The sequence below is a fragment of the Ursus maritimus genome, unplaced genomic scaffold, assembly GCF_017311325.1.
Source record: "Ursus maritimus isolate PB19 unplaced genomic scaffold, ASM1731132v1 scaffold_4, whole genome shotgun sequence".
NCBI classification, from domain to species: Eukaryota; Metazoa; Chordata; class Mammalia; order Carnivora; family Ursidae; genus Ursus; species Ursus maritimus.
This window is the reverse complement of record NW_024426552.1, coordinates 12,240,599-12,265,355: the sequence shown is the minus strand read 5'-3', so window position 1 is coordinate 12,265,355 and position 24,757 is coordinate 12,240,599. Positions and strand designations below refer to the sequence as shown.

The window sequence follows — 24,757 nt, the reverse complement described above, 5'->3', positions numbered from 1 at the left end:
ATTAACCAACGCAGACACCCAGGCGCCCCTGAATTCACCTTCTGAAAAGGGCCAGGGGCCGTCCCACCTCTCCCACCTGCGCAATGCCACTACACCTGCTCTGCGGCCCAGTGTTGCGGCGCCCACGGATTATTCCCTCTCCTGGGCTGTTTCACACCCGGTCCCGCAGCGCTGCGGCCGGCCCTTGGCCTCGCCCACCCGCCAGGTGCCGGCGTCTCCACGCGCTCCACTGGCTCTTCGGAGGAACCCCAGTGTCCCCTTCCAAGCCCGCCAGCCGCAAGTCTTTGCAAATCTTAGAAAACCTGACCTTCCTCCCCCCTCCTCCCCGCCCAGCCGGCCCGAGAAAGTCTTGCGGCTCCTGCCCCACTTCCCCATCCCGGATGACCCGTTCCCACTCCTCTCCAAGGCCCGCCCCGGCTCGGACTCCATGGTCCCAGCCGTAGACTCGCCGAGCCGCACCTGAGCAGACGCGCTGCACCTTGAGCCGCGCGTTGTAGACCCGAGCCACCTGCACCGTGAGCTCCTCCAGCTCCGTGCTCCCCGGCGCCTGCAGCAGGAACTGGCTCTCGTCGCCCCGTTTCACGTGCAGCAGAACCATGGCGGCCCCGGAGACTCCGCCAAGGCGGCGAGGAGGCCCGGGAGGCGCGGCCCGCCGTAAGCCGAGGGCGAGCGGTGACCACGGACTAACCGCTGCTTAGAGTCGGAACTCCGCGCTCCGGCGCAAGAGATGCAGGGACGGGGGAGGCGGGCAATCGGCCCGGAAGTGGCTGTTGCCAGGAGCAACAAAGAAACACAGAGGCCACCAGCTCCACTCAGATGCCTAAGGTGGTTAAGCCACAGAGCGGGAGGCTCGGCAATGCGCTCCCGGAAGCAGGCGCTGCCGGGCAACTATCCACACGGTCCAAGAGGGCCGCTGTCCACGCCGGCAGCCCGCTCCCGGAAGTGCCTGTTGTCTGGGCGACCGCCCAACACAGCCCAAGCCGCCGGAGGGGAGCGCGGGACGCCCCGTCGACTCGCCTGGGCCCGAGGTTTCCCCCAGAGAGATTGGGGGGGGAAGGGGAGAAGGCTGTTAGGTCGGGATTGGGCGGCGCGGTGGGCACCTCCGGGTCCCGAGCCCCGCAGCAGGTCCCCCACCGCCTCTCCGAGTGTCAGTGGCGTTTTCGCCGCCAGCACTCACCAGTTCCGGAAGTGCTTCCCGCTGTTTCCGGTCTGGAGAAGTTCGGGGAGTGCGCGCGGGTTGCTGGGTATTGGCGCCGAGGGGCCAGAGAAAGTGCCAGCAGCGCTCTTTGCCCGCTGATTCGGAAGCGGGTGCTGCCAGAGCGACCGTTCCCAAACTATGCAGCCCCCCCCATTGTATTTTTTTTTTTTTTAGGTTTTTTAAAAAAATTTATTTGACAGAGAGAGACAGCCAGCGAGAGAGGGAACACAAGCAGGGGGAGTGGGAGAAGAAGAAGCAGGCTCCCAGCAGAGGAGCCCGATGTGGGGCTCGATCCCTGTATGCTGGGATCACGCCCTGAGCCGAAGGCAGAAGCTCAACTGCACCACCCAGGCGCCCCCCCCCCCATTCTTATTGAACAGGCGCTGTTTCTTCCAGGCGGTGACACCGCGGCATGGCCAGGGTCACTGCTGTCATGGAGCTTATATTCCAGTGGAAGTGACAAAGAGAAAAAATACGGGGACAAGGCAAATTCAAATAGAAATCTAAAGAAAACCAAGTAGGGCGATTGGCTTTTTAGACTGGATGGCCAAGGAGTGCCTTTTGGGGAGGATGACATTTGCACCGAGCCCTTGATAACAAGGTGCCGCCACCCTGATTATCTCCTTCGGCCATTGCCGAATACAAATTGATTTGAACGTTGCAAGCACCCGCTGCTTTGTATTCCTGAAACTGGCTCTAGCGGTGGAAACTTCATCCCTGGTGTTGGGCGGCAGAGCGGATAGTGTGTAACTGCGGGCCAGAAAATGCCCAAAGCCAATCCAGGGCCTCATATGAAGATGGTTAGACTGATCCTGGACAGACGGTATGGAGCCCAGGGAGCAGATGTGTTTCGTCTCTAGTCTTGGGGCAGGAAGCACCCAGACCCTGGAACGTGCAGTACTGGTCAGAATGGCAAATGTCTCTCTCCCCAGAGGGGGATAGGGGCCTCCTGTGTTCTCTGAACTCCTTACTGCTGGCCATAAGGTCATCCCCCTGTTTATCCTGAATACGATTCTGTATTCATTGAGCCAACTACCGCTTAAAACTTCGTTGATGGTGTTTATTGCCTTTTAGGCAGTGAGAACCATTTATCCACAAACTCATGTATTACAAGGTCTCTGGGTATAATTTTTAATATTAATGAAAAGTGTGGAAAACTCATGTACTGGCCATCCACTTTTGTTTAAATATGTAGTTTACTAATCATTTGGTAGAAAATCTGCCAAAGCTCCACAGATCAAGCCCTTGCAGTAGTATCTTTGTCGGCACTGATTTTTGCCTTTGTAGTGCTGCTAAGTTTATTCTTTTATTACAATCCTTTCAGTATTCTCTTATGGTCTTTTTCTTCTCATACAGGCCAGGTCTCACTAATTTGTGTGTAGCTTTTTCTCAGGGTGGTTTCAGTGGTCATAAATCATGCCAAAGCCTCATCTTGCCACCACACAAGTGGGTTCTGGATTTTCAGACAGAAGGTGAGATCTGTGTGCTCTTGTGCAGTTTGGCAACTTTTCTCTGAATATTTTAGGTACTGTTGCCTTTGGTGAAGGGCATCTTCGACCATTTTATCTAATGAAGCAATACATTAGTGATGAAGGCTCTGGTCTAGATAATTAATAAGTCACTCATGATGGCTGCTAGATGTTAGGCCGCCAGGGAGGAAAAGAACAAATTTTTAGTCTATTGAAAAAAAGAATTTTTTTAAAAGCCCTAACACATTAAAGATACAGTTAAAGTTCCCACATGTCCCTCTCTGATTCCGTTCTCTTCTTCCCCTTCTCTAAAGGTAACTACTATCCTGAGTTTCTCATTCCCATTGGCTGTTTTTCTACCAACACATGGTATGTCTCCCTAAAGAAGAGGATATTGTTTCGCATGTTTTAAATTTTAAATAAATGTCATACTGTATTATTTTTTAACTCGTTTTCACTGCTGTATAGTATTCCACTGCATGAATAGGTCACTCCATTCCCCTGCTGATGGTTATTGTATTTCTAGTTTTTACCATTACAAACAATGCATGTCCTGCTCCACGTGCACTATAATTTCTCTACAAGTCAAATTTCTTGTGACAGAGTGTATGAATTTTTTTAAAAGATTTTATTTATTTATTTATTTGACAGAGAGAGATAGCCAGTGAGAGAGAGAACACAAGCAGGGGGAGTGGGAGAGAAAGAAGCAGTCTCCTGGTGGAGAAGCCTGACGTGGGGCTCGATCCCAGAATGCTGGGATCACGCCCTGAGCTGAAGGCAGATGCTTAACGACTGTGCCACCCAGGCACCCCCAGAGTGTATGAATTTTACTGGACGTTGTTAAATTGCTGTCTAGAATTGATGTGCCAATCTACCCTTCTCAACAACAGCGTATGAGTTCCCATTCTTCCACATGTTCACTAAATGTGGTCAGACTTATGTTTCTAAAACTAATAAACAGGAATTTTTGATTTATACATCAGCTTTTTGTGGGTTTGGTTATCCTGTGTCAAGCACCATTACTATAGTTAGTTTGTGGACTTGCAGAGCTCAGGCTAGTGTGAAGGGGATGAAAAGATAAATTACAGACTGGGAGAAATATCTGCAAGCCACATATCTAACAAAGGGCGAGTATACAGAATAAACAAAGAACACTCAAGAACAACAGTAAAAAAACCCAGTCCATTTAGAAAATAGGCAAAAGAATATTTCACTGAAGAAGATATCAGATGGCAAATAAACACATGAAAAGATGTTCCCCATGATCAGCTATTAAGGAAACAAAGCCACAACAATATATCCTCTACTAAAATGGCTAAAATCAAAAACAGCAAACGCACGCAAGGATGCAGAGAAATTGAATCACTAATACACTGCTGATGGGAATGTAAAATGGTCCATTCCAGGAAACTGGTTGGCAGTTTTTTAAAGATACAAGCATGCAACTACACTACGATTGAGCAATTGTACTCCTGGGCATTATCCCAGAGAAACGAAAACTTACGTTCACACAAAAATCTGTACAAGTATGTTCATAGCAGCTTTATAATAGCCCTAAACTGGGAACAACCCAGATGTCCTTCAAGGGGTGGGTGAGTGGTTAAACCAGCCGTGGTACATCCATTCTACGAAATACCACTCGGCAATAAAAAGGAATGGGTGGCTCAATCGGTTAAGTGTTCAACTCTTGATTTCAGCTCAGGTCGTGATCTCAGGGTCCTGGGATCAAGTCCCACGTTGGGCTCTGCGGCTCAGCATGGAGTCGGCTTGGGATTCTCTCCCTCCCTCTCCCTCTGCCTCTCCTTCTGCTCATGCTCTCTCTATATAAAATAAATGCTCTCTAAAATAAATAAAATCTTGTTTTAAAAAAAGGAATTAACTATTGACACATGCAATTTAGATGAATCTCCAATTATGCAGAGTAAAAAAAGTCAATCCCAAAAGGTCACATACCATTCTTGAAGTGGCAAAATTATAAAAATGGAGAATAGATTAGTGGTTGCCAGGAGTTAAGGACAAGCAAGGGAAGATGGGATGGGAAGGCAGCCAGGAAAAGGGCAACACAAAGGATCTTCCCAGTAATGGGAATGTTTTGCATCAATGTTAAGGTCCTGGTTGTAGTATTACACTATGGTTTTATAAAATGTTACCACTGGGTGGGGGGGACTGCGTAAAGGGTACGTGGGATCTCTATGTATTATTTCTTACAACTGCGTATACATATCTCAGTCATCTTAAAATCAAAAGTTTCTTTAAAAGCCTATTATTCTCTATAACTTCTTAGAGGTTAATGAACCTAATCAATGATTTAAGAATCAAGGTTAGGGGTGCCTGGTTGGCTCACTTGGTTAAGCATCCAATCATCTCTTGGTTTCGGCTCAGGTCATGATCTCAGAGTCCTGAGATCAAGTCCCATGATGGGCTCTCCGCACTCAGGAATCTGCTTGAGGTTCTCTCTCTCCCTCTGCTCCTCCCCCTGTGCTCACGCTCTAAAATAAATAAAATCTTGAAAAAAAAAAAAAGAATCAAGTTTACTGTTCTGAATAGCAATCATACAGGACTGAAAAAAGTCAATACTCAGAGCAACTACTAGCCTTGGCCTTGCACTTTGGGTCGTCTTAGGTCAGTCTCATGTCTGGCTGTCCTTGGGCCTATTTCCCTCCTACCCCCACTTGTTTCTTTTGACGTGGGTTAGAAAATCATCATTCCTCCTTCAGTGTTATTTTCAAGCCAACAAGACTTTGAATGAGGGCCTCTCTTACAGAATAAGTGCATGGACTTCTTAATGATGATGTTACTCTCAGAATGTCTTCTTACTTCTAGAGTGTTATAAGGAGACGTGAAATGGATGAAATAGGGTCTTGAATTAAAATACCTATTTGACAATATGAGTTAATCCCCAAATGTCATTAAACTTGGATATGAAAAGTTCAGGGAAAATGGCTGAGAAAAATTCTTCCCTCTTAAGCAAAGCAGTCAACATGGTAAAGACAGGTATATTTATTTCATATGACAGCACATTTCACAGGATATGTACAGAATGTTGGTATACCACTGACTTTAATACTGTACTTCTATAAAGTATATAGTTATAAATATTGTATGCCACATAAGCAATAAAATTCTTACATATAAACAGCAATCTACTATAGAGAACAAAGAATTCACAAAGAGATCCTTAGTGTCTAATTTCTGCTCTGCTTTTAACAGAACTGGTAAATATTTTAATAACACAGAATAATGGTTAGTTATTGGCAGCATACCTTTAACTTTCATAACTCTGTGCCCTTCAGCAACTTGCCAAATATAGTTTTCCTGATAAAGGCTGAGCTGCTGCACAATATGTGTATTTTAGACAGTAGTTTAATATTCAATAGGAAACTGAAATTGCTCACAGAACTGCAGTCTGCACTAGTGAAGTTGATAATGAATTCTTCCGCTAATGGAGAGCAAATACCATATACACTAATCACATAGATGTTAAAGCCACAGTTTCAACAAGTTAATTCACATTCTGAAGCACACTGCTTGTAGTAATACTGCTGTTTAAAATATACTACTGCTGAAATGATTAGAACCCCCAAAAAGCACAATGTAAAACTCACAAGAGTTATTTCTAACAGCAAATCCAGGCTGTTAACAGAGAGAGGATTACTTCTATAAATATAGTATTCTGATAACATTTGAGCATTTAGAAAAGTGCTTTTTTCCTACTAGATTTGCTTTACGTATTTAAGTGCAATGCAGTTTGCTGTGCTTTTCCATTTTACGTAATCTTAGCCATGAACTCTATTTTCTGATATTCTCCCAATGCACATCTCTAAAGGTTAAATGTGGACAATGGAATTTAGGTGGACAAATACAACTCTTTATATAAAAAGAACATTAATATAAGTCTTAACAGGTAGAGATGATTTTAACTTAAACTGACAACAAAACAGCCATTGCCCAAGGAGTTTTCTGTTTGGGATTACTGAATGATATCAAAATACTACATTGTGTAAAAATTCTGTGAACTTCATAAAATTAATAAAAGCAGGATCAGTTGCATATTGGCAGTGCAGGAGACAAAATCCACAGCTGATTTGAGGGGTGGCCTCTAAAAATGTAAGCAGCATCACGGATGTATTGGGGAGCCTCTCAAGGGAACAGAGCATACACGCTGAGTAGATCCCCAATTCCAAGCATTCTGAGGATGGCAGCCTTCCTGCTAAAGAAGTTCCAGAGCGAAAGCAGCAAAGACAAAGTGTGGGAGGGAAATGGGCAACATACATCTTAGTGCAGAGAGAGGGGAGTATGCTTAGCTCTAATATTTCTCCTTGAACTTGGAGGTATGTGCCTTCCTGACAGATAAGGCCACAGTGCTTTTTTGTAAGGGCTGGAGTGTCCATCCACAAAATTGGCTGCTTCCAGCTCCAGAACCTCCTCCCAGAGAAAAGCATATGGAGGTGCTGGAGTGCAAAGTAACAGACATGTGTGTTACGGGTGTGTTTGGGGGAGGGGGATGGAATGGTAGGAAAATCTGGTTCTGTAGTGAGATTCTAGTTTTGGAAAGAAAATTAATGAAATGTCCAAACTTCATTTATAGCCATCCTTTGGGTAATGAGATATTGAAAAGCTAACTCTGTTAGAACTTTCAGGTAAAATTTGGTCTGAGTTATATCCTAGAATTTAAGTTATGTGTTTTGCAATTATTAAGTGTATATATATATATATATATATATATATATATATATATATATGTATGTATATGTGTGTAGTGTGTACACACACTTTTTTTTTTAAAGCCACGCCTTTCAAAATTGTTTCAGCATAACTTTGATAGCTCTTTGGTAAACACTTGGAAACGCCAATTGTTACCAAGTATGAAAGAGCTGGCAGTAATGTCAGCTAAAAGTTGTTCCGGCTTTTTGAGATTCTTCAGAGAAGACTGACAAAGAATTTCTGAATAAGGACTATTTTCTAAAGTGGTTTTGAGCACTGTTTATGGCTACTACTCTCTCTTACTTATCCAAACAGAAATACACCAAACTCCAGTTAATAATGAGAAGGATTTTTTTCCTTATTTCCAATATACACATATTCCAACTTTGTACACATTAAATAGTGGTATTTCATGACAACATCAGTGCACTTAACAATTACTTATTGCACATAATGAATAACTAATGCCCAATTCATTTGGCTCTAACCTGCCCAAACAAACAAACAAACAAACAAACAAAAACAATTGTTTTCTATTGCATAACCTTATCTTTCCGTAAAGTCTAGTGTGGGTGATGCCTTAGATGCCAAGGTTGTGAAAGGAGCTACAGAAGGGGCGGTGCCAGGTGGGAGCAGAGTGACAGGAGGTGGAGGTGGTCTTCTTGATGGCAACACACAGAGAGGAACATTTGTACCTTTATTCCAGTCATCATCAAAGGCCATACTGGAGCCAGAAAGTGAACTCGGCTGATGATCCAGTAAGCCTGGACAAGCTGACTTTGACTTCCCTTTCACACCAAAGTCCTCTTCTTCCTCGAAGGTTACCCATCCTTTTGGGTTGCTGATTTTTGCCGTCGACTGGCCCTGCAGATCAAAACTGTCCTTAAAACCATCAAATGAAGATGCAGGCTTGCTACTGTTATGACCAAGAGGCTTCAGAGAGGGGAAAGGACTGTCAGCAACAGGCTCTTCTTTGGAGAGCCATGAAGTTGCCTCTGATTCTTGAGACTCGGCTCTAAATGGGTTTCCAGGAGCAGCAGTCCTGTCCGTAAAAGGATTTGTGCTGGTCAAGCTAGTAACAAATGGGTTTGGAGAACATCGCATATTTTCCTGGGATTTACTCCGGGCTGGAATTGGAGGCATGCAACTTACAGAACTCAAAGTATTCACGTTACTTTGTGTTGCAGAAGGCAACTGAATCAACCCCTTTGGGTTTGGAGTTAGAACAGACGATGTTTGAACAGATAACTGAGCCTTTGATACAGCAAGCAGATTAAATGACAAATCTTCAAATGGGTCACTCTTTAATGGCGATTCCAGTCTGACAGCAGAGACTCCATTTGTTTTTACCTGAAAAAAAGGTAATATATATATTTAATAACCCCCCTTTCCTTCCTGTCTCAATTATTCTTCATTTTGGGGGGGCAAGTATACAAGTTTCAAAGTAAAAACAGCTTTATATAGTTTGGTTCCAGTGATTTAAGTAAGATAAAACATCTAAAACCTTATTCTTTAAAAACCCCCTACTAAATAAACCCTTTTGTTAGATACATTTTTTTAAAATCCCAAAGAACTTAAAAAGAACCCATTTCATTCATGCAATTTCTAATATGGTAAGATGGAAAATTGTACAGAATTATTAGCAAATGACTTTTGTTCATGCCCTGTTCTATCAAATGTTAGCATAAACTTAAGAAACCCATATTCAGAACTTATGCTAAATCTATATATTAGACTTCCAACACCTGTCTATGATGATGATGTGGTTTCATTGTTCTTTTAAATATATTTTTATTTAAAGTTAATGTTACTATGGAAATTCAACTTTATGAGTGAAAATTGATTTTATTAGTATATTTGTATTCATAAGCTAAAGACAATGCATCTTTTCTATTTGGAAAAATGAATTTTCAAAGCATTCTTTGCCTTTTAAGTTCTCCTTGGTAGACCGAACTCTGTGAATAATGTGACAATATTCCTTAGTTGACCTTCTTCATCTTTTAACAAATGTTCCAAAACAGACATGCTTATTAATAATCATATACAATGATTGTTTAAAAGCAGGGGGGGGAATCCCATTTTCTATTTGGTGTATTCTAAAACCAAGATGAGTGGTACACAGCCCTTTCTATGTGACAGAATTGGCTGTGAACTGGTAGGAGGAGTCTTCCAAATTACTTCGTGGTCATAACAAGTGTGCACTTTGTGCCTATCTCACGAAGAAGCCAGAGGAAGTGGAGCGTGGCTATGGGCCTAAGCAAAGCCAACCTTCTTATGGGAAGGAGAACCCTGGCCTTATTAGCAAATTAGCTCATCAGATACTTCATTTTAATTTAAAAAAAAATAGCAACTGTACACAATTATTGAAACTAAATAGATGACTGGGATATTGATGCCAAATTTAAAGAAAAGACAAACTTTTGGTTGGAAAGGGCAGGGGAGGGAGAATTTTAGCTCAAGACCTGCAATGTAACAAAACGAAGCACTACGCAAAATGAATTCAGGTAATTGTGAAATCAAAATAACTAAATGTTCATGAATTATGTTGAAAAAAAGAACAGCAGTCCCCCCCCCCCGCCGACAAAAAAACCCATAACTGCATATTATGAAAGAGTAACTTGCTACTTTAGCAACAGGAAGGCTGTTCATTTGTACAAGGATATGGTAGATAATTTCATTACGTGAGTAACTTTCAAGTATCTGATTGTTTTATTCATTTGTCCTAGAACATACTTTATAATTGAATAAACAAGTATATTTTTCTTCAACTTGATATGACAATAAATTTGTACAAAAGTAAACATTTAGCAGATTCAAAACTGTATTCTAAGTGTATTAAAGGTAGGCAGATTTATATCTGGAAATCTGCTCAATAAATTATAGACATAAAAAATTACAATTAACTCTACATTACTAATAATCTCTGGATTATTTATGATTAATACAACAAAATGGGAGTAACTGATTGGGTCTGGGACCCAATTCTCCCATGGCAGATGGAACAGTCCACAACACAGACATTATAGGAAAGGAGAATTTTATGCTCTGCACAGCTTAGAATAGCAGGCCCTTGGCAAATGAATGCTCTATGTTTAAGTATCTTTACTTTCATATAAAAAAATTTGTTTTCAAAATACCTCAAAGGCAATTTGATAGAAGCAAGATCATTTTACCCAATTAGACTTGAAAACCCAATTAGACTTGAAATTACAATGAGAGCCACACCACCATTCACTGTATTAGAATTAATTTATAATCTAAGCAGGATTTGTGATGAATTAACATTTTAAAAATGGTGATATCTTTACAGAGAAAGGTGTTGGAAGGACCTTTAAATAATCCTGTTATAATATTAACTTTTATCTTTCTAAATCATCAGTTCTTCCTTACCAAAAATAATCTTTTTACTAAAATTCTTTGAAAAAAAATTTCCAAAAGAAACCTAAGAAAAAAAGTTGAATTTTCTATTTATGTAATTATGTCATCATTAAAACCAAGACCCAGATTGGTCTTGCCAAACAGATTTTCCAATACCTAAAGCTTACCTTCTTGAAGTTACACTTTTTAGTTTTGTTAATTTTCGTAAAAAACAAAGCAAAAAAATGGTAAAGCATTAACAAGAACAACTAAAATGGTTCCTAAAAACTCGAAATACTAAGGAAAAAAAAGCAGGTTTATGGTATGATAATATAATTTATTAATGTGGACAGGTGGTTTTAAAAATGGGTGAAACTTTAGATGTATGAAGTGAAAGATTCATACATCTAATGTGCTAAGACAGATGAAAAGCACAGATAAGATTGAGAAAGATTCCGATACCTGTTACCCTGATGGTTGCTCCTGCTTTGAGAAAGGGAACACAGACATCAAAGGAAAGAGTTAGGAGGACAATCTGAGACCAACCAGCAACCCTAACAACTCAGTCTTCAAAATGCTTTTACTTCTATATTATACGCAGAACCCAAGGGCGGCGGCATGTGCAGCTCACAGCACGCTTCAAGAGACGACTCCAATTTCTTTCGTAATTTTGAATAAAAAATGTAATGTTAACTTAAGGCTCAAACTTTGATTTTGTCAGAGGCTGATGACTAGCTACTTCAAAGTTTTGTCACTACAATATAGTATTCCACATAGGTTTTGGGAGCTCTAAGATATTTCAAGCAGTCTGTTATGGACTGAATGTTTGTGTCCCCACCTCTGCCAAATTCAGATGGTGAAGCCCGAACTCTCAATGTGATGGTATTTGGAGGTAGGGCCTCTGGGGGGCACTGGGGTTAGGTGAGGCCAGGAGGGTGGGGCCTCGTGAGGGATTTGTGCTCTCAGGAAAGCCCACGTCAGAGAGCTTGCTCTCTCCCTGACCAGAAGCCCAGAGGAAAGGTCATGTGAGCACACACTGAGAAGGAAGCCGTCTGCAAGCCAGGAAAAGAACCCTCCCCAGAACTCAAAACTGTTGGCATCCTCATCTCAGACTTCAAGCCTCCAGAACTGTGAGAACACACATTTCCGTTGTTTAAGCCACCTGGTTTATGGTATTTTGTTACGGCGGCCCAAGAAGAGTAGGACAACAGCCACAAGATAGCCTGTGGGGTTATCACCATTAGAGAAAATGGCACTACTTTGCAAAGTTACTACCTGCAAATACCTGAAAATCAGAATTTATTTTAACAAAATGATCAGGATCCAGGCATACTCCATATTATGCAAATTTTCAGAAGGATGACACTATCATTAATTCACTTCAGAATTTACTAGTTGTAAGGTACAACAAAATAAGAAACTGGACCCTATTTTTGTTGTTTAAAAATGAAATCTTTCCGGGGCGCCTGGGTGGCACAGTCGTTAAGCATCTGCCTTCGGCTCAGGGCATGATCCTGGCGTTCTGGGATTGAGCCCCACATCAGGCTCCTCCGTTATGAGCCTGCTTCTTCCTCTCCCACTCCCCCTGCTTGTGTTCCCTCTCTCGCTGGCTGTCTCTATCTCTGTCAAATAAATAAATAAAATCTTTAAAAAAAAAAAAAAAAGAAATCTTTCCATAACACAGCAGTATTTTTTTTTAATACAGTAGTCTCAAAAACAGTCCCGAGCAACTCTTCTCCAATATCTAAAGCTTACCTTATTTTAAAATACCAAAACTCATTTTTACAATTGAGGAAGTCACCACTCTGAAGTATATTAAGCATGAACAGAGTTTCCTGCCTACTAAACACGAGACTCCTGAATTTAAACAAATACTTTCTCGATGATGTCGGGGTTCCATGACTCAGCTCTGGCAGTGATAGAAGGTAGAAGCTATTGAATAGATCCAGAATGCTGAGATTTTCTATGTGGTCTCTTCCCTTCCTGTCAGCTCTCATGACAATGGTACAGCAGTGAGGCTGTTTCTTTATCTCCTGTTGAATTTCCTAACTTTGGGTCCTTAGATGACAATCATATGACTAAGATGCCAGATGTCAGGCAGAGAAGGGAGGCATTTCAACATTTTGTACATGTTATATAATCATTTGAATAGGATGAATGTTTTCCATAGAGAATTATAGAGTCAAAGACCATTTAAATAATAATAAAAAGTAAAGCTGGGCCATATATGCTTTTATGTTTTAAATACCTTGTAGATTTCAGGCAGAATTAATAATAGAGACTTGTAAAAATTACTAAGTGTTCAATTAAAAGACTATTTCATATACACCAAAATATCAAATATATCATATTTCAAATTCTTATCCTTTTCAACCTATAGCTCTGGGATATTTTCAAATTTTAGATATTTATTATTTTTTGAATAGGAATTATTTTAATGGTTCAAAATTCAAGAGGTACGAGAAGGTAAAATGCCTCCCTTCCTTCCATACCCCCAGCACTCTCCTCTCCCTGGAGGAAAAGGTCAACCACTCTGTGATCCTTTCCAAAGAGAGTCTGCACACAAATGACATGCCCGCTCCCCCAAGAAAGAAAAGTGTGTGTGTGTGTGTGTGTGTGTGTGTGTGTTTGTGTGTGTGATGTTTGGAGGAATCTGATATCAATAACTGAGGTAAAAAGAATATTTAGAATTTAAAACAAACATCTTCGGTAGTTTCAATTAAGTGGATAATACAGATTCGAGAAGAACATTCTTCACCAGGCCACACATGAAGCACATGTCTGCCACCAAATCACCACACCCATTCCAATGAAAAACAGAAACAAAACCACGGAAAATGACCTAAGAAAATGATAATGTGGTAGTCATGGGAATATTTGTCCTATGGGACTTTTGTGTTATTATTTTCTACTGAAAACTTCAATCTTAATGGACAGTTTGCTCTTTCTCAAGTTTTTCAGAGTACTGTATCTATGTTCATACTGGTCTAAGAATACTTCACCATTACAGACTTAGGAATTAAGGTTCACTTTTACTATGAAATAGATGCTCACTTTCTCTCTTAAAACAGTGGTAGAAAGCTCTAAGATGGCTAGTTTGAAAGTTTTTTGACCTCCAATTACATTTAAAAATATTTTATTCAACATTCCTTTGGCCATTCCAATAAAGTTAAAAAAAATTTTTTTTAAAGATTTATTTGAAAGAGAAAGAGAGAGGGTGTGCGTGTGTGTGCACACGGGGGAAGGAGAGGGAGAGAACTTCAAGCAGCCTGCCTCCCCAGTGAGCACAGAGCCTGACATCATGACCCGAGATCATGATCCAAGCCAAAATCAAGAGTCAGGTGCCCAACTGACTGAGTCACCCAGGCAACCCACCCTCCAATGATGTAAAAAAACCCAAACCAAACAAAAACAAAAACAACAGTACACATTACAAGAAAACAAGAAGAAAAATTCAGGACTCACTAAAAGTGGATTGGCAGAGAGAAAAGAATAGTGGACATTTATTGTTTGAAGGATTTCTACAATTTTTTATATATTGCCGACATCCTCAATTTTCTGAACTAAAAAATGTAGAATACTTTATGAGAGTGATCAGCTTAAGAGAACATTTTATTTCTCTCAGTTATATATATTTCTTCGGTTTTTACAAATGTGACCAACTGTCTGAGAAAATGCTAAGTGCTAACAATATTCATTTTAGACTCATATTTACTTTAATATCTGTTTTTCACCATATAGAAGCATAAGAAGCTATTAACTTCTGCCTACTAGCTGGACATTCAGGATATCTATAAAAATAGATATAAACTATTATTTGTAAATGTGCCTAAGGGGCATTGCCAATGTGTAATATTTGTGTATTTTAGATCTTTACAAAGTTTAAAAACAGACTTATAAAACCTTACATATTTCTTTGGCCTTGATGGCATTTTCAAGTTAAAATTTTAGGATAAAATAAACTGTAACGCTGGACAAAAAAAATGTCCTTACTAAACATGAATTTTATTTTAACAATTTTACTGGAATGTATATAACAAAATGAAGTAAAACCACATCCAAATAAAATAAAACAATTTAACTTGCATGATTATTCCTGTATAAAAATAACTCTGTATATACACACCAGAAGTCTCTCCAATGTGAGGCCACACTGGCATAGCAAAAGTCCTTGTGATCCTATGATTTTCACCCACTAAGGTAATGGCACTGCTTTCTGTGCAACACTAATGAGGTGACCTTATTCTTTTGATGGTTTCTACTTGGTCAATAAGCACACTGCTGTACAGCTGAAACATCTAAACTGGACCCACAACTGACACGGAAATACCTGAGGACCCCAGGACCAGCTCCACCATAGAAGAGAACTACTGCTCGCAGCTGGAGGAACAAAAGGATTATTCTCTGTTTACTGGAAATTAACCATACTGCAAATGGTAAGGCATCTCTCTCCACAAAGTGAAAGCCAAAACTAATACATTAGTTGTGAACAAGAAAAATACATGACTGTTCATCTTAATATATTAACTATCCTAAAGTAAAACGTGCATTTAAAAAAATGAAAAAGTCATAAATGCTTTAAATGTTAACAAGATAAAACCGGCTGGGAGCCACTTGGAAATTCCCTCAAGAATCCGATTTTAAGCTTGCCCTCTGAGAAGCCCTGATCTCAGCAAAGGGTTGATTAAGGTCTGTCTGTTCAAAGGCTACACCGAAGGCACTGGAGTGCCATCTTGTTCATCAGCGGGACTTACTTGCGGTTGCGATGCAGGCTCTGAAGGCAAGCTGTGGGACGATCTGCTCCGAGGGGGTGGCTGAGGCGGGGTTTCCAAGTTCGGTGGGGGGGCGGACTGAAGCAAAGGTGCTGCCACAGGGACCAGAGGCTCCTGCATCTTCTGAGCGGGCGGCGGCAGAGAAGGCTGCACGGGGAGGGCGGCCTGAGGCTTCAGTGGTTCAGGAAGAAGAACTGACCCTAAACGATGAATTTTCAGGTGTTAGGTATTTTCTAGAAAACCACATTCTGTTCCTCCTTCAGTGAGGTCTTGGGAGATTCTAGTCCGCCCCCTCCCTGCGCCCCCACCAAGCAGCCTCATTTCTTGTGGCAAGAAGGAAGGCTGGCCCTACTTGAGCACGTTGTGGAAGGTGAGAGGAGGGGGAAAAGTACACATGAAAAAATTCAGAACAAAACTGGTATTTCTAATACAGGGTATACCTTTCACTACTTCTGATGGTCTGCTTTGGCTTTCAGGGGTCAGTCTTCCAGCAGATGCCCGAGCATGGCTCTGTGGGGCACTGATCACTCCAGCACGGGGCGGAATAGTCTAAAAATGGGAAACATAACATTTGAGACATTTACTTATTTTTGATAGATAAGATTTTGCAAAAATATTTGCTTTTGTATCTCATTTAGTCTCTTCTCTGGCCTTAGCCCCCATCTTGTCATTTCAATTGCTCTCTATTTGTAGTCATATAATCTTAAGTTTTAAAAACCTTCCTTTTGGGGGAGAAGAAAAGATGGCGGAGGTGTAGGGGACCCCTTTTTCAGCTGGTCCCCTGAGTCAAGCTGGATATCTACCAGACCATCCTGAAAACCCATGGAATCAGCCTGAGACGCAGGAAGACACATCTGGATCTCTAAAAATGAACATCTCCAGCACTGAGTATTGAGGTACAAAGCGGGGAGCCATGAATCACCACACAGATATCGGAAGATAAACAGAAGGGGGAGGGAGTCCATGCACTGGGGCACCAGGAAGCAGTAGCCACCTACACTGGGGAGCCGCCTGGACTCGCAGACCGGCACCCGTGTGAAAGCAGACTGAGACAGTGAGCCTGAGAATGCGCTTGCGACCAGACTGAAAACCAGAGCTCTGGAGCGCTCACTGGAACTGGACTAAAACAGGGAACTCAGGAGCGCGTGCGTCCAAACTAACAACCGGAGCTCCGGAGCACACACTCAAATTAGACTGAAACCGACAGCTCGGGAGCGCGTGTGTGACCTGACTGGAAACCGGCACTCTGGAGCGCTCACTGGGACTGGATTGATACCAGGAGCTTGGGAGCGCACACGCGCAACCAGACTTGAAAACAGGCGCTCCAGAGAGTGTGCGAACCACACTGAAACAGGGAGGTTGGGAGTGCGCATGGGTACCGGGGGCGGCTGGCGGTGTTAGAAGCACAAAGGACAGAGACGCGCCGGCCCTGGAAGCAAGGGCTGGGACACCGGCTGCAAGGTTTTTAGCAGCACCGACAGAAACAGAGTTAAAGAGGGCAAGAGAGCTCAGTGGAGAGCTGACTGCAATCTCTCTGTTCTGAGACAGAGGTTGGGATTTGGCCACTGCTGCTCTGACTCTCAGAAGAGCCACAGAAAACTGCCAGGGAAAGCCGCCAGAGAACAAAAGCCTGGAAATACCGGCTCACATTGTGCTCATCCCCATCCCCCCTCGCAGGGGACAGGGCGACTCTACCCAAACAGGGTTGCCTGAGTATCGGCGCGGCAGGCCCCTCCCCCAGAAGGCAGGCTGAAAAATCAAGAAGCCCACATCCCTAAGGTCCCTATAAAACAAGTGCACACTGCCTGGGTCCTGGTTAATAATTTGGGCTCTGGGCATCCCCGCAACCACTCCTCATCAGAATGATGAGGAGGAGAAATACCCCCAGCAAAGAAAAGATAATGAGTCTGTGGCCTCTGCCACAAAACTGATGGATATGGATATAACCAAATTGTCAGAAATGGAGTTCAGAGTAACAATGGTCAAGATGATGTGTAGACTTGAAAAAAATATTAACGAAAATATTAATGAGAATATAGAATCTCTAAGGGCGTAAATGAGAGTGAATCCGGCAGAAATTAAAAATGCTATGAATCAAATGCAGTCTAAACTAGACGCTCTGATGGCCAGGGTAAATGAGGCAGAAGAACGAATTAGTGAACTAGAGGATGGTATGGTAGAAAAGAAAGTTAAAACAGATGGGGCACCTGGGTGGCACAGCGGTTAAGCGTCTGCCTTCGGCTTAGGGCGTGATCCCGGCGTTCTGGGATCGAGCCCCATATCGGGCTCCTCTGCTATGAGCCTGCTTCTTCCTCTCCCACTCCCCCTGCTTGTGTTCCCTCTCTCGCTGGCTGTCTCTATCTCTGTCGAATAAATAAATAAAATCTTTAAAAAAAAAAAAACAAAAACAGAAACGTGGCTCAAAAAAATCCATTCTCAAGAATGTACATTACAGGAGAGTACTGACTCAATGAAACGTTCCAATGTCAGAATCATCAGCATCCCCAAGGGGGTGGAGAAAGAGAGAGGTCTAGGAGAGATATTTGAACAAACCGTAGCTGAAAACTTCCCTAATCTGGCAAAGGAAATAAGCATTCATGTCCAAGAGGCAGAGAGGACCCCTCCCAAGGTCAATCACAGCAAACCTACACCATGTCACGTCATAGTGCAATTCGCAAATATCAGATCCAAAGATACAGTATTGAAAGCTGCCAGGGTGAAGAAATTCCTTACGTACACCGGTAAAAATATCGGAATAACGTCAGACCTGTCTACAGAGACCTGGCAAGATAGGAAGGGTTGGCAGCGTATTTTCAAAGCTCTATCCTAGAAGAACATGCAGCCAAGGATCCTTTATCCAGCAAGGCTGTCATTCAGAATTGATGGAGAGATAAGGACCTTCCAGGATCGGCAGAAACGGACCGAATTCGTGACCACCAAACCAGCCCTACAGGAGATATCAAGGGGGGTTCTATAAAAGTAAAAAGGCCCCAAGAGTGATACAGAACAGAAATTTACAATCTATAGAAACAAAGACTTTACAGGCAACATGACATCATTAAAATCATATCTCTCAATAATCACTCTCAATGTGAATGGCCTAAATGCTCCCATAAAACATCACAGGGTTGCAGATTGGATAATAAGACATGACCCATCCATTTGCTGTCTACAAGAGACTCATCTTGAACCTAAAGATACATCCAGACTGAAAGTGAAGGGATGGAAAACCATTTTTCATGCCAATGGACCTCAAAAGAAAGCCGGGGTAGGAATTCTCATAACAGATTAGATTTTAAACTAAACACTGTAGTTAGAGATACAGAAGGACACTATATTATTCTTAAAGGATGTATCCAACAAATGGATAGACAATTATAAATATCTATGCCCCCAACAGCGGAGCAGCTAGATACACAAACTAACTCTTAACCAGAATAAAAAGACATATAGATAATAATATGTTAATAGTAGGCGACCTCAACACTCCACTATCAGCAATAGACAGATCACCTAAGCAGAAAATCAACAAAGAAACAAGAGCTTTGAATGACATACTAGAACCAGATGGACCTCATAGATATATACAGAACACTACACCCCAGAACAACAGAATACTCATTCTTTTCGAATGCACAGGGAACGTTCTCCAGAATAGATCACATACTGGGTCACAAAACAGGTCATAGATACATACAGAATACTACACCCCAGAACAACAGAATACTCATTCTTTTCGAATGCACATGGAACTTTCTCCAGAATAGATCATATACCGGTTCACAAAACAGGTCTCAACTGATACCAAAAGACTGAAATTATTCCCTGCATATTCTCAGACCACAATGCTTTGAAATTGGAACTCAATCACAAGGAAAAATTTGGAAGAAACTCAAACACTTGGAAACTAAGAACCATCCTGCTCAAGAATAACTGGGTAAACCAGGAAACTAAAAATCAATTTAAACAACTTATGGAGACCAACGAGAATGAAAACACATCAGTCCAAAACCTATGGGACATTGCAAAGGTGGTCCTAAGGGCAAAATACATAGCCATCCAAGCCTCACTCAAAAGAATAGAAAAATCTAAAAATGCAGTTTTATATTCTCATCTCAAGAAGCTGAGCTGGAACAGAAGAACAGGCCTAACCCATGCATGCAGAAAGCAGTTGATCAAGATTAGAGCAATTAGAAACCAGGAGCACAGTACAGCAGATCAACAGAACTAGAAGCTGGTTCTTTGAAAGAATAAATCGATCGATAAGCCACTGGTCAGACTTATTCAAAAGAATAGAGAAAGGACCCAAATTAATAAAAATTATGAATGAAAGGGAGAGATCACAACCAACACCAATGAAATAGGAAGGATCATTAGAAACTTTTATCAACAGCTTTATGCCAATAAATTAAACAACCTGGAAGAAAGTGGATGCCTTCCTGGAAACCTATAAACTACCAAGACAAACAGGAAGAAATTGATTAAACAGACCAATTAATTATGAAGAGACTGAAGCAGTGATCAAAAACCTCCCCAAAAACAAGACTCCAGGGCCTGATGGATTCCCTGGGGAATTCTACCAGACATTCAAAGAAGAAATAATACCTATTCTCCTGAAGCTGTTTCAAAAATAGAAACAGAAGGAAAACTATCAACTCATTCTATGAGGCCAGTATTACCCTGATCCCCAAACCAGGCAAAAGCCCCATCAAAAGGAAAATTACAGACTCGATATCCCTGATGAATATGGACGCCAAAATTCTCAACAAGATCCCAGCTAATAGGATCCAACAGTACATTAAAAGGATTATCCATCATGACCAAGCGGGATTCATCCCTGAGATGCAAGGGTGGTTCAACATTTGCAAATTGATCAGTGTGATAAATTATATCAACAAGAAAAGAGTCAAGAACCACATGATCCTCTCAATTGATGCAGAAAAAGCATTTGACAAAATACAGCATCCTTTCCTGATTAAAACCCTTCAGAGTGTAGGGCTAGAGGGTACATTTCTCAATTTCATAAAAACCATCTATGAAAAGACTACAGGGAATATCATTCTCAATGGGGATAAGCTGAAAGCCTTTCCCTTAAGATCAGGAACACAAGGATGTCCACTCTTGCCATTATTATTCAACATAGTATTAGAAGTCCTTGCAACAGCAGTCAGACAACAAAAACGGATAAAAGGTATCCAAATCGGCAAAGAAGAAGTCAAACTGTCTCTCTTTGCAGATGACATCCACTGATCTTCCTATTTCTTATGTTCCATAAATGAGTGAAACCATATGATAATTGTCTTTCTCTGCTTGACTTATTTCACTTAGCATTATCTCCTCCAGTCCCGTCCATGTTGCTGCAAATGTTGTGAAATTGTTCTTTTTGATGGCTGAGTAATATTCCATTGTATATATGGACCACATCTTCTTAATCCAGTCATCTGTTGAAGGGCATCTCGGCTCCTTCCACGATTTAGCTATTGTGGACGATGCTGCTATGAACATTGGGGTACATATGGCCCTTCTCTTCACTACATCTGTATCTTTGGGGTAAATACCCAGTAGTGCAATGTCTGGATCATAGGGTAGCTCAATTTTTAATTGTTTAAGGGACCTCCACGCTGTTTTCCAGAGTGGCTGTACCAACTTGCATTCCCACCAACAGTGCAAGAGGGATCCCCTTTGTCCACATCCTCTCCAACATTTGTTGTTTCCTGTCTTGTCAATTTTTGCCATTCTAACTGGTGTAAGGTGGTATCTCAATGTGGTTTTGATTTGAATTTCCCTGATAGCTAATGATTTTGAACATTTTTTCATGTGTCTGTTAGCCATTTGTATGTCTTCTTTGGAAAAGTGTCTGTTCATATCTTCTGCCCATTTTTTGATTGGATTATTTGTTTCCATGTATTGAGTTCGGGTAGTTCTTTGTAGATCTTGGATACTAATCTTTTATCTGGAGTGTCATTTGCAAATATCTTCTCCCATTCCGTGGGCTGCCTCTTAGTTTTTTTGACTGTTTCCTTGGCTGTGCAGAAGCTTTTTATCTTGATGAAGTCCCACAAGTTCATTTTTTCTTTTGTTTCTCTTGCCTTTGGAGATGTGTCATGAAAAAAGTTGCTGTGGCCGATGTCAAAGAGGTTGCAGCCTATGTTCTCCTCTATGATTTTGATGGATTCCTGTCTCACATCGAGGTCTTTCATCTATTTGGAGTTTATCTTTGTGTATGGTGTGAGAGAGTGGTCAAGTTTCATTCTTTTGCATGTAGCTGTCCAATTTTCCCAGCACCATTTTTTGAAGAGACTGTCTTTTTTCCACTGGATGTTTTTTCCTGCTTTGTCAAAGATTAGTTGCCCAAAGAGCCAAGGGTCCATTTCTGGATTCTCTGTTCTGTTCCATTGGTCTATGTGTCTGTTTTTGTGCCAGTACCATGCTGTCTTTTTGATCACAGCTTTGTAGTATAGCTTGAAATCCGGCAATGATTTGTGATGCCCCCAGCTTTGTTTTTCCTTTTCAACAATTCCTTGGAGATTCGGGACCTTTTCTGGTACCACACAAATTTAAGGGCTGTTTGTTCCAGCTCTTTGAAAAATGTCATTGGTATTTTGATTGGGATGGCATTGAAAGTGTAGATTGCTCTGGGTAGCATAGACATTTTAACTATGTTTATTCTTCCGATCCATGAGCATGGAATATTTTTCCATCTTTTTGTGTCTTCTTCAATGTCTTTCAAGAGTGATTTGTAGTTTCTAGAATATAGATCCTTTATGTCTCTGGTTAAGTTAATTCCGAGATAACGTATGATTTTTGGTGCTATTGTAAATGGAATGGATTCCCTAATTTCTCTTTCTTCAGTCTTGTTGTTTGTGTATAGAAATGCAACTGATTTCTGAGCATTGATTTTGTATCCCGCCACATTACTGAATTGCTCTATAAGTTCTAGTAGTTTGGGGGTGGAGTCTTTTGGGTTTTCCAAATAGAGTACCATGTCATCTGCAAAGAGAGACAGTTTGACTTCTTCTTTGCCGATTTGGATACCTTTTATCCGTTTTTGTTGTCTGACTGCTGTTGCAAGGACTTCTAATACTATGTTGAATAATAATGGCAAGAGTGGACATCCTTGTGTTCCTGATCTTAAGGGAAAGGCTTTCAGCTTATCCCCATTGAGAATGATATTCCCTGTAGTCTTTTCATAGATGGTTTTTATGAAATTGAGAAATGTACCCTCTAGCCCTACACTCTGAAGGGTTTTAATCAGGAAAGGATGCTGTATTTTGTCAAATGCTTTTTCTGCATCAATTGAGAGGATCATGTGGTTCTTGACTCTTTTCTTGTTGATATAATTTATCACACTGATCAATTTGCAAATGTTGAACCACCCTTGCATCTCAGGGATGAATCCCGCTTGGTCATGATGGATAATCCTTTTAATGTACTGTTGGATCCTATTAGCTGGGATCTTGTTGAGAATTTTGGCGTCCATATTCATCAGGGATATCAGTCTGTAATTTTCCTTTTTGATGGGGTCTTTGCCTGGTTTGGGGATCAAGGTAATACTGGCCTCATAGAATGAGTTCGGTAGTTTTCCTTCTGTTTCTATTTTTTGAAACAGCTTCAGGAGAATAGGTATTATTTCTTCTTTGAATGTCTGGTAGAATTCCCCAGGGAATCCATCAGGCCCTGGAGTCTTGTTTTTGGGGAGGTTTTTGATCACTGCTTCAGTCTCTTCATAATTAATTGGTCTGTTTAATCAATTTCTTCCTGTTTGTCTTGGTAGTTTATAGGTTTCCAGGAAGGCATCCATTTCTTCCAGGTTGTTTAATTTATTGGCATAAAGCTGTTGATAAAAGTTTCTAATGATCCTTCCTATTTCATTGGTGTTGGTTGTGATCTCTCCCCTTTCATTCATAATTTTATTAATTTGGGTCCTTTCTCTATTCTTTTGAATAAGTCTGACCAGTGGCTTATCGATCGTATTTATTCTTTCAAAGAACCAGCTTCTAGTTCTGTTGATCTGCTGTACTGTGCTCCTGGTTTCTAATTGCTCTAATCTTGATCAACTGCTTTCTCATGCATGGGTTAGGCCTGTTCTTCTGTTCCAGCTCCAGCTTCTTGAGATGAGAATATAAAAACTGCATTTTTAGATTTTTCTATTCTTTTGAGTGAGGCTTGGATGGCTATGTATTTTGCCCTTAGGACCACCTTTGCAATGTCCCATAGGTTTTGGACTGATGTGTTTTCATTCTCGTTGGTCTCCATAAGTTGTTTAAATTGATTTTTAGTTTCCTGGTTTACCCAGTTATTCTTGAGCAGGATGGTTCTTAGTTTCCAAGTGTTTGAGTTTCTTCCAAATTTTTCCTTGTGATTGAGTTCCAATTTCAAAGCATTGTGGTCTGAGAATATGCAGGGAATAATTTCAGTCTTTTGGTATCAGTTGAGACCTGTTTTGTGAACCGGTATATGATCTATTCTGGAGAAAGTTCCATGTGCATTCGAAAAGAATGAGTATTCTGTTGTTCTGGGGTGTAGTATTCTGTATGTATCTATGAGGTCCAGCTGGTCTAGTATGTCATTCAAAGCTCTTGTTTCTTTGTTGATTTTCTGCTTAGGTGATCTGTCTATTGCTGATAGTGGAGTGTTGAGGTCGCCTACTATTAACATATTATTATCTATATGTCTTTTTTATTCTGGTTAAGAGTTAGTTTGTGTATCTAGCTGCTCCGCTGTTGGGGGCATAGATATTTATAATTGTCTATCCATTTGTTGGATACATCCTTTAAGAATAATATAGTGTCCTTCTGTATCTCTAACTACAGTGTTTAGTTTAAAATCTAATCTGTTATGAGAATTCCTACCCCGGCTTTCTTTTGAGGTCCATTGGCATGAAAAATGGTTTTCCATCCCTTCACTTTCAGTCTGGATGTATCTTTAGGTTCAAGATGAGTCTCTTGTAGAGCAAATGGATGGGTCATGTCTTATTATCCAATCTGCAACCCTGTGATGTTTATGGGAGCATTTAGGCCATTCACATTGAGAGTGATTATTGAGAGATATGATTTTAATGATGTCATGTTGCCTGTAAAGTCTTTGTTTCTATAGATTGTAAATTTCTGTTCTGTATCACTCTTGGGGCCTTTTTACTTTTATAGAACCCCCTTGATATCTCCTGTAGGGCTGGTTTGGTGGTCACTCGACGTCCGCTTTCTGCCGATCCTGAAGGTCTCTATCTCTCCATCAATTCTGAATGACAGCCTTGCTGG

The 24,757-nt window shown here is 41.1% G+C and overlaps 2 protein-coding genes across 5 annotated transcripts in view; both read right to left on the bottom strand.

Annotated features, from left to right (window-relative positions):
• Window positions 1-1,167, bottom strand: part of CFAP298 (cilia and flagella associated protein 298) — a 12,716-nt gene extending 11,549 nt beyond the window's left edge. Inside the window, exon 1 of the mRNA XM_040621026.1 lies at window positions 460-1,167. Within this exon, the coding sequence (XP_040476960.1) occupies window positions 460-598 (139 nt within the window). The 5' untranslated portion in view covers window positions 599-1,167. The remainder of the gene's footprint in view (window positions 1-459) is intronic.
• Window positions 1,168-5,652: 4,485 nt separating this feature from the next.
• The window catches only part of SYNJ1 (synaptojanin 1), a 94,525-nt gene continuing 75,420 nt past the window's right edge, over window positions 5,653-24,757 (bottom strand). For all 4 annotated transcript variants that reach the window (XM_040621025.1, XM_040621021.1, XM_040621023.1 and 1 more), the window contains 3 exons: window positions 15,941-16,049; window positions 15,483-15,700; window positions 5,653-8,721 (listed from right to left, as the gene is read on the bottom strand). In XM_040621025.1, the coding sequence (XP_040476959.1) occupies window positions 7,918-8,721; window positions 15,483-15,700; window positions 15,941-16,049 (1,131 nt within the window). In that variant the 3' untranslated portion in view covers window positions 5,653-7,917. The remainder of the gene's footprint in view (window positions 8,722-15,482; window positions 15,701-15,940; window positions 16,050-24,757) is intronic.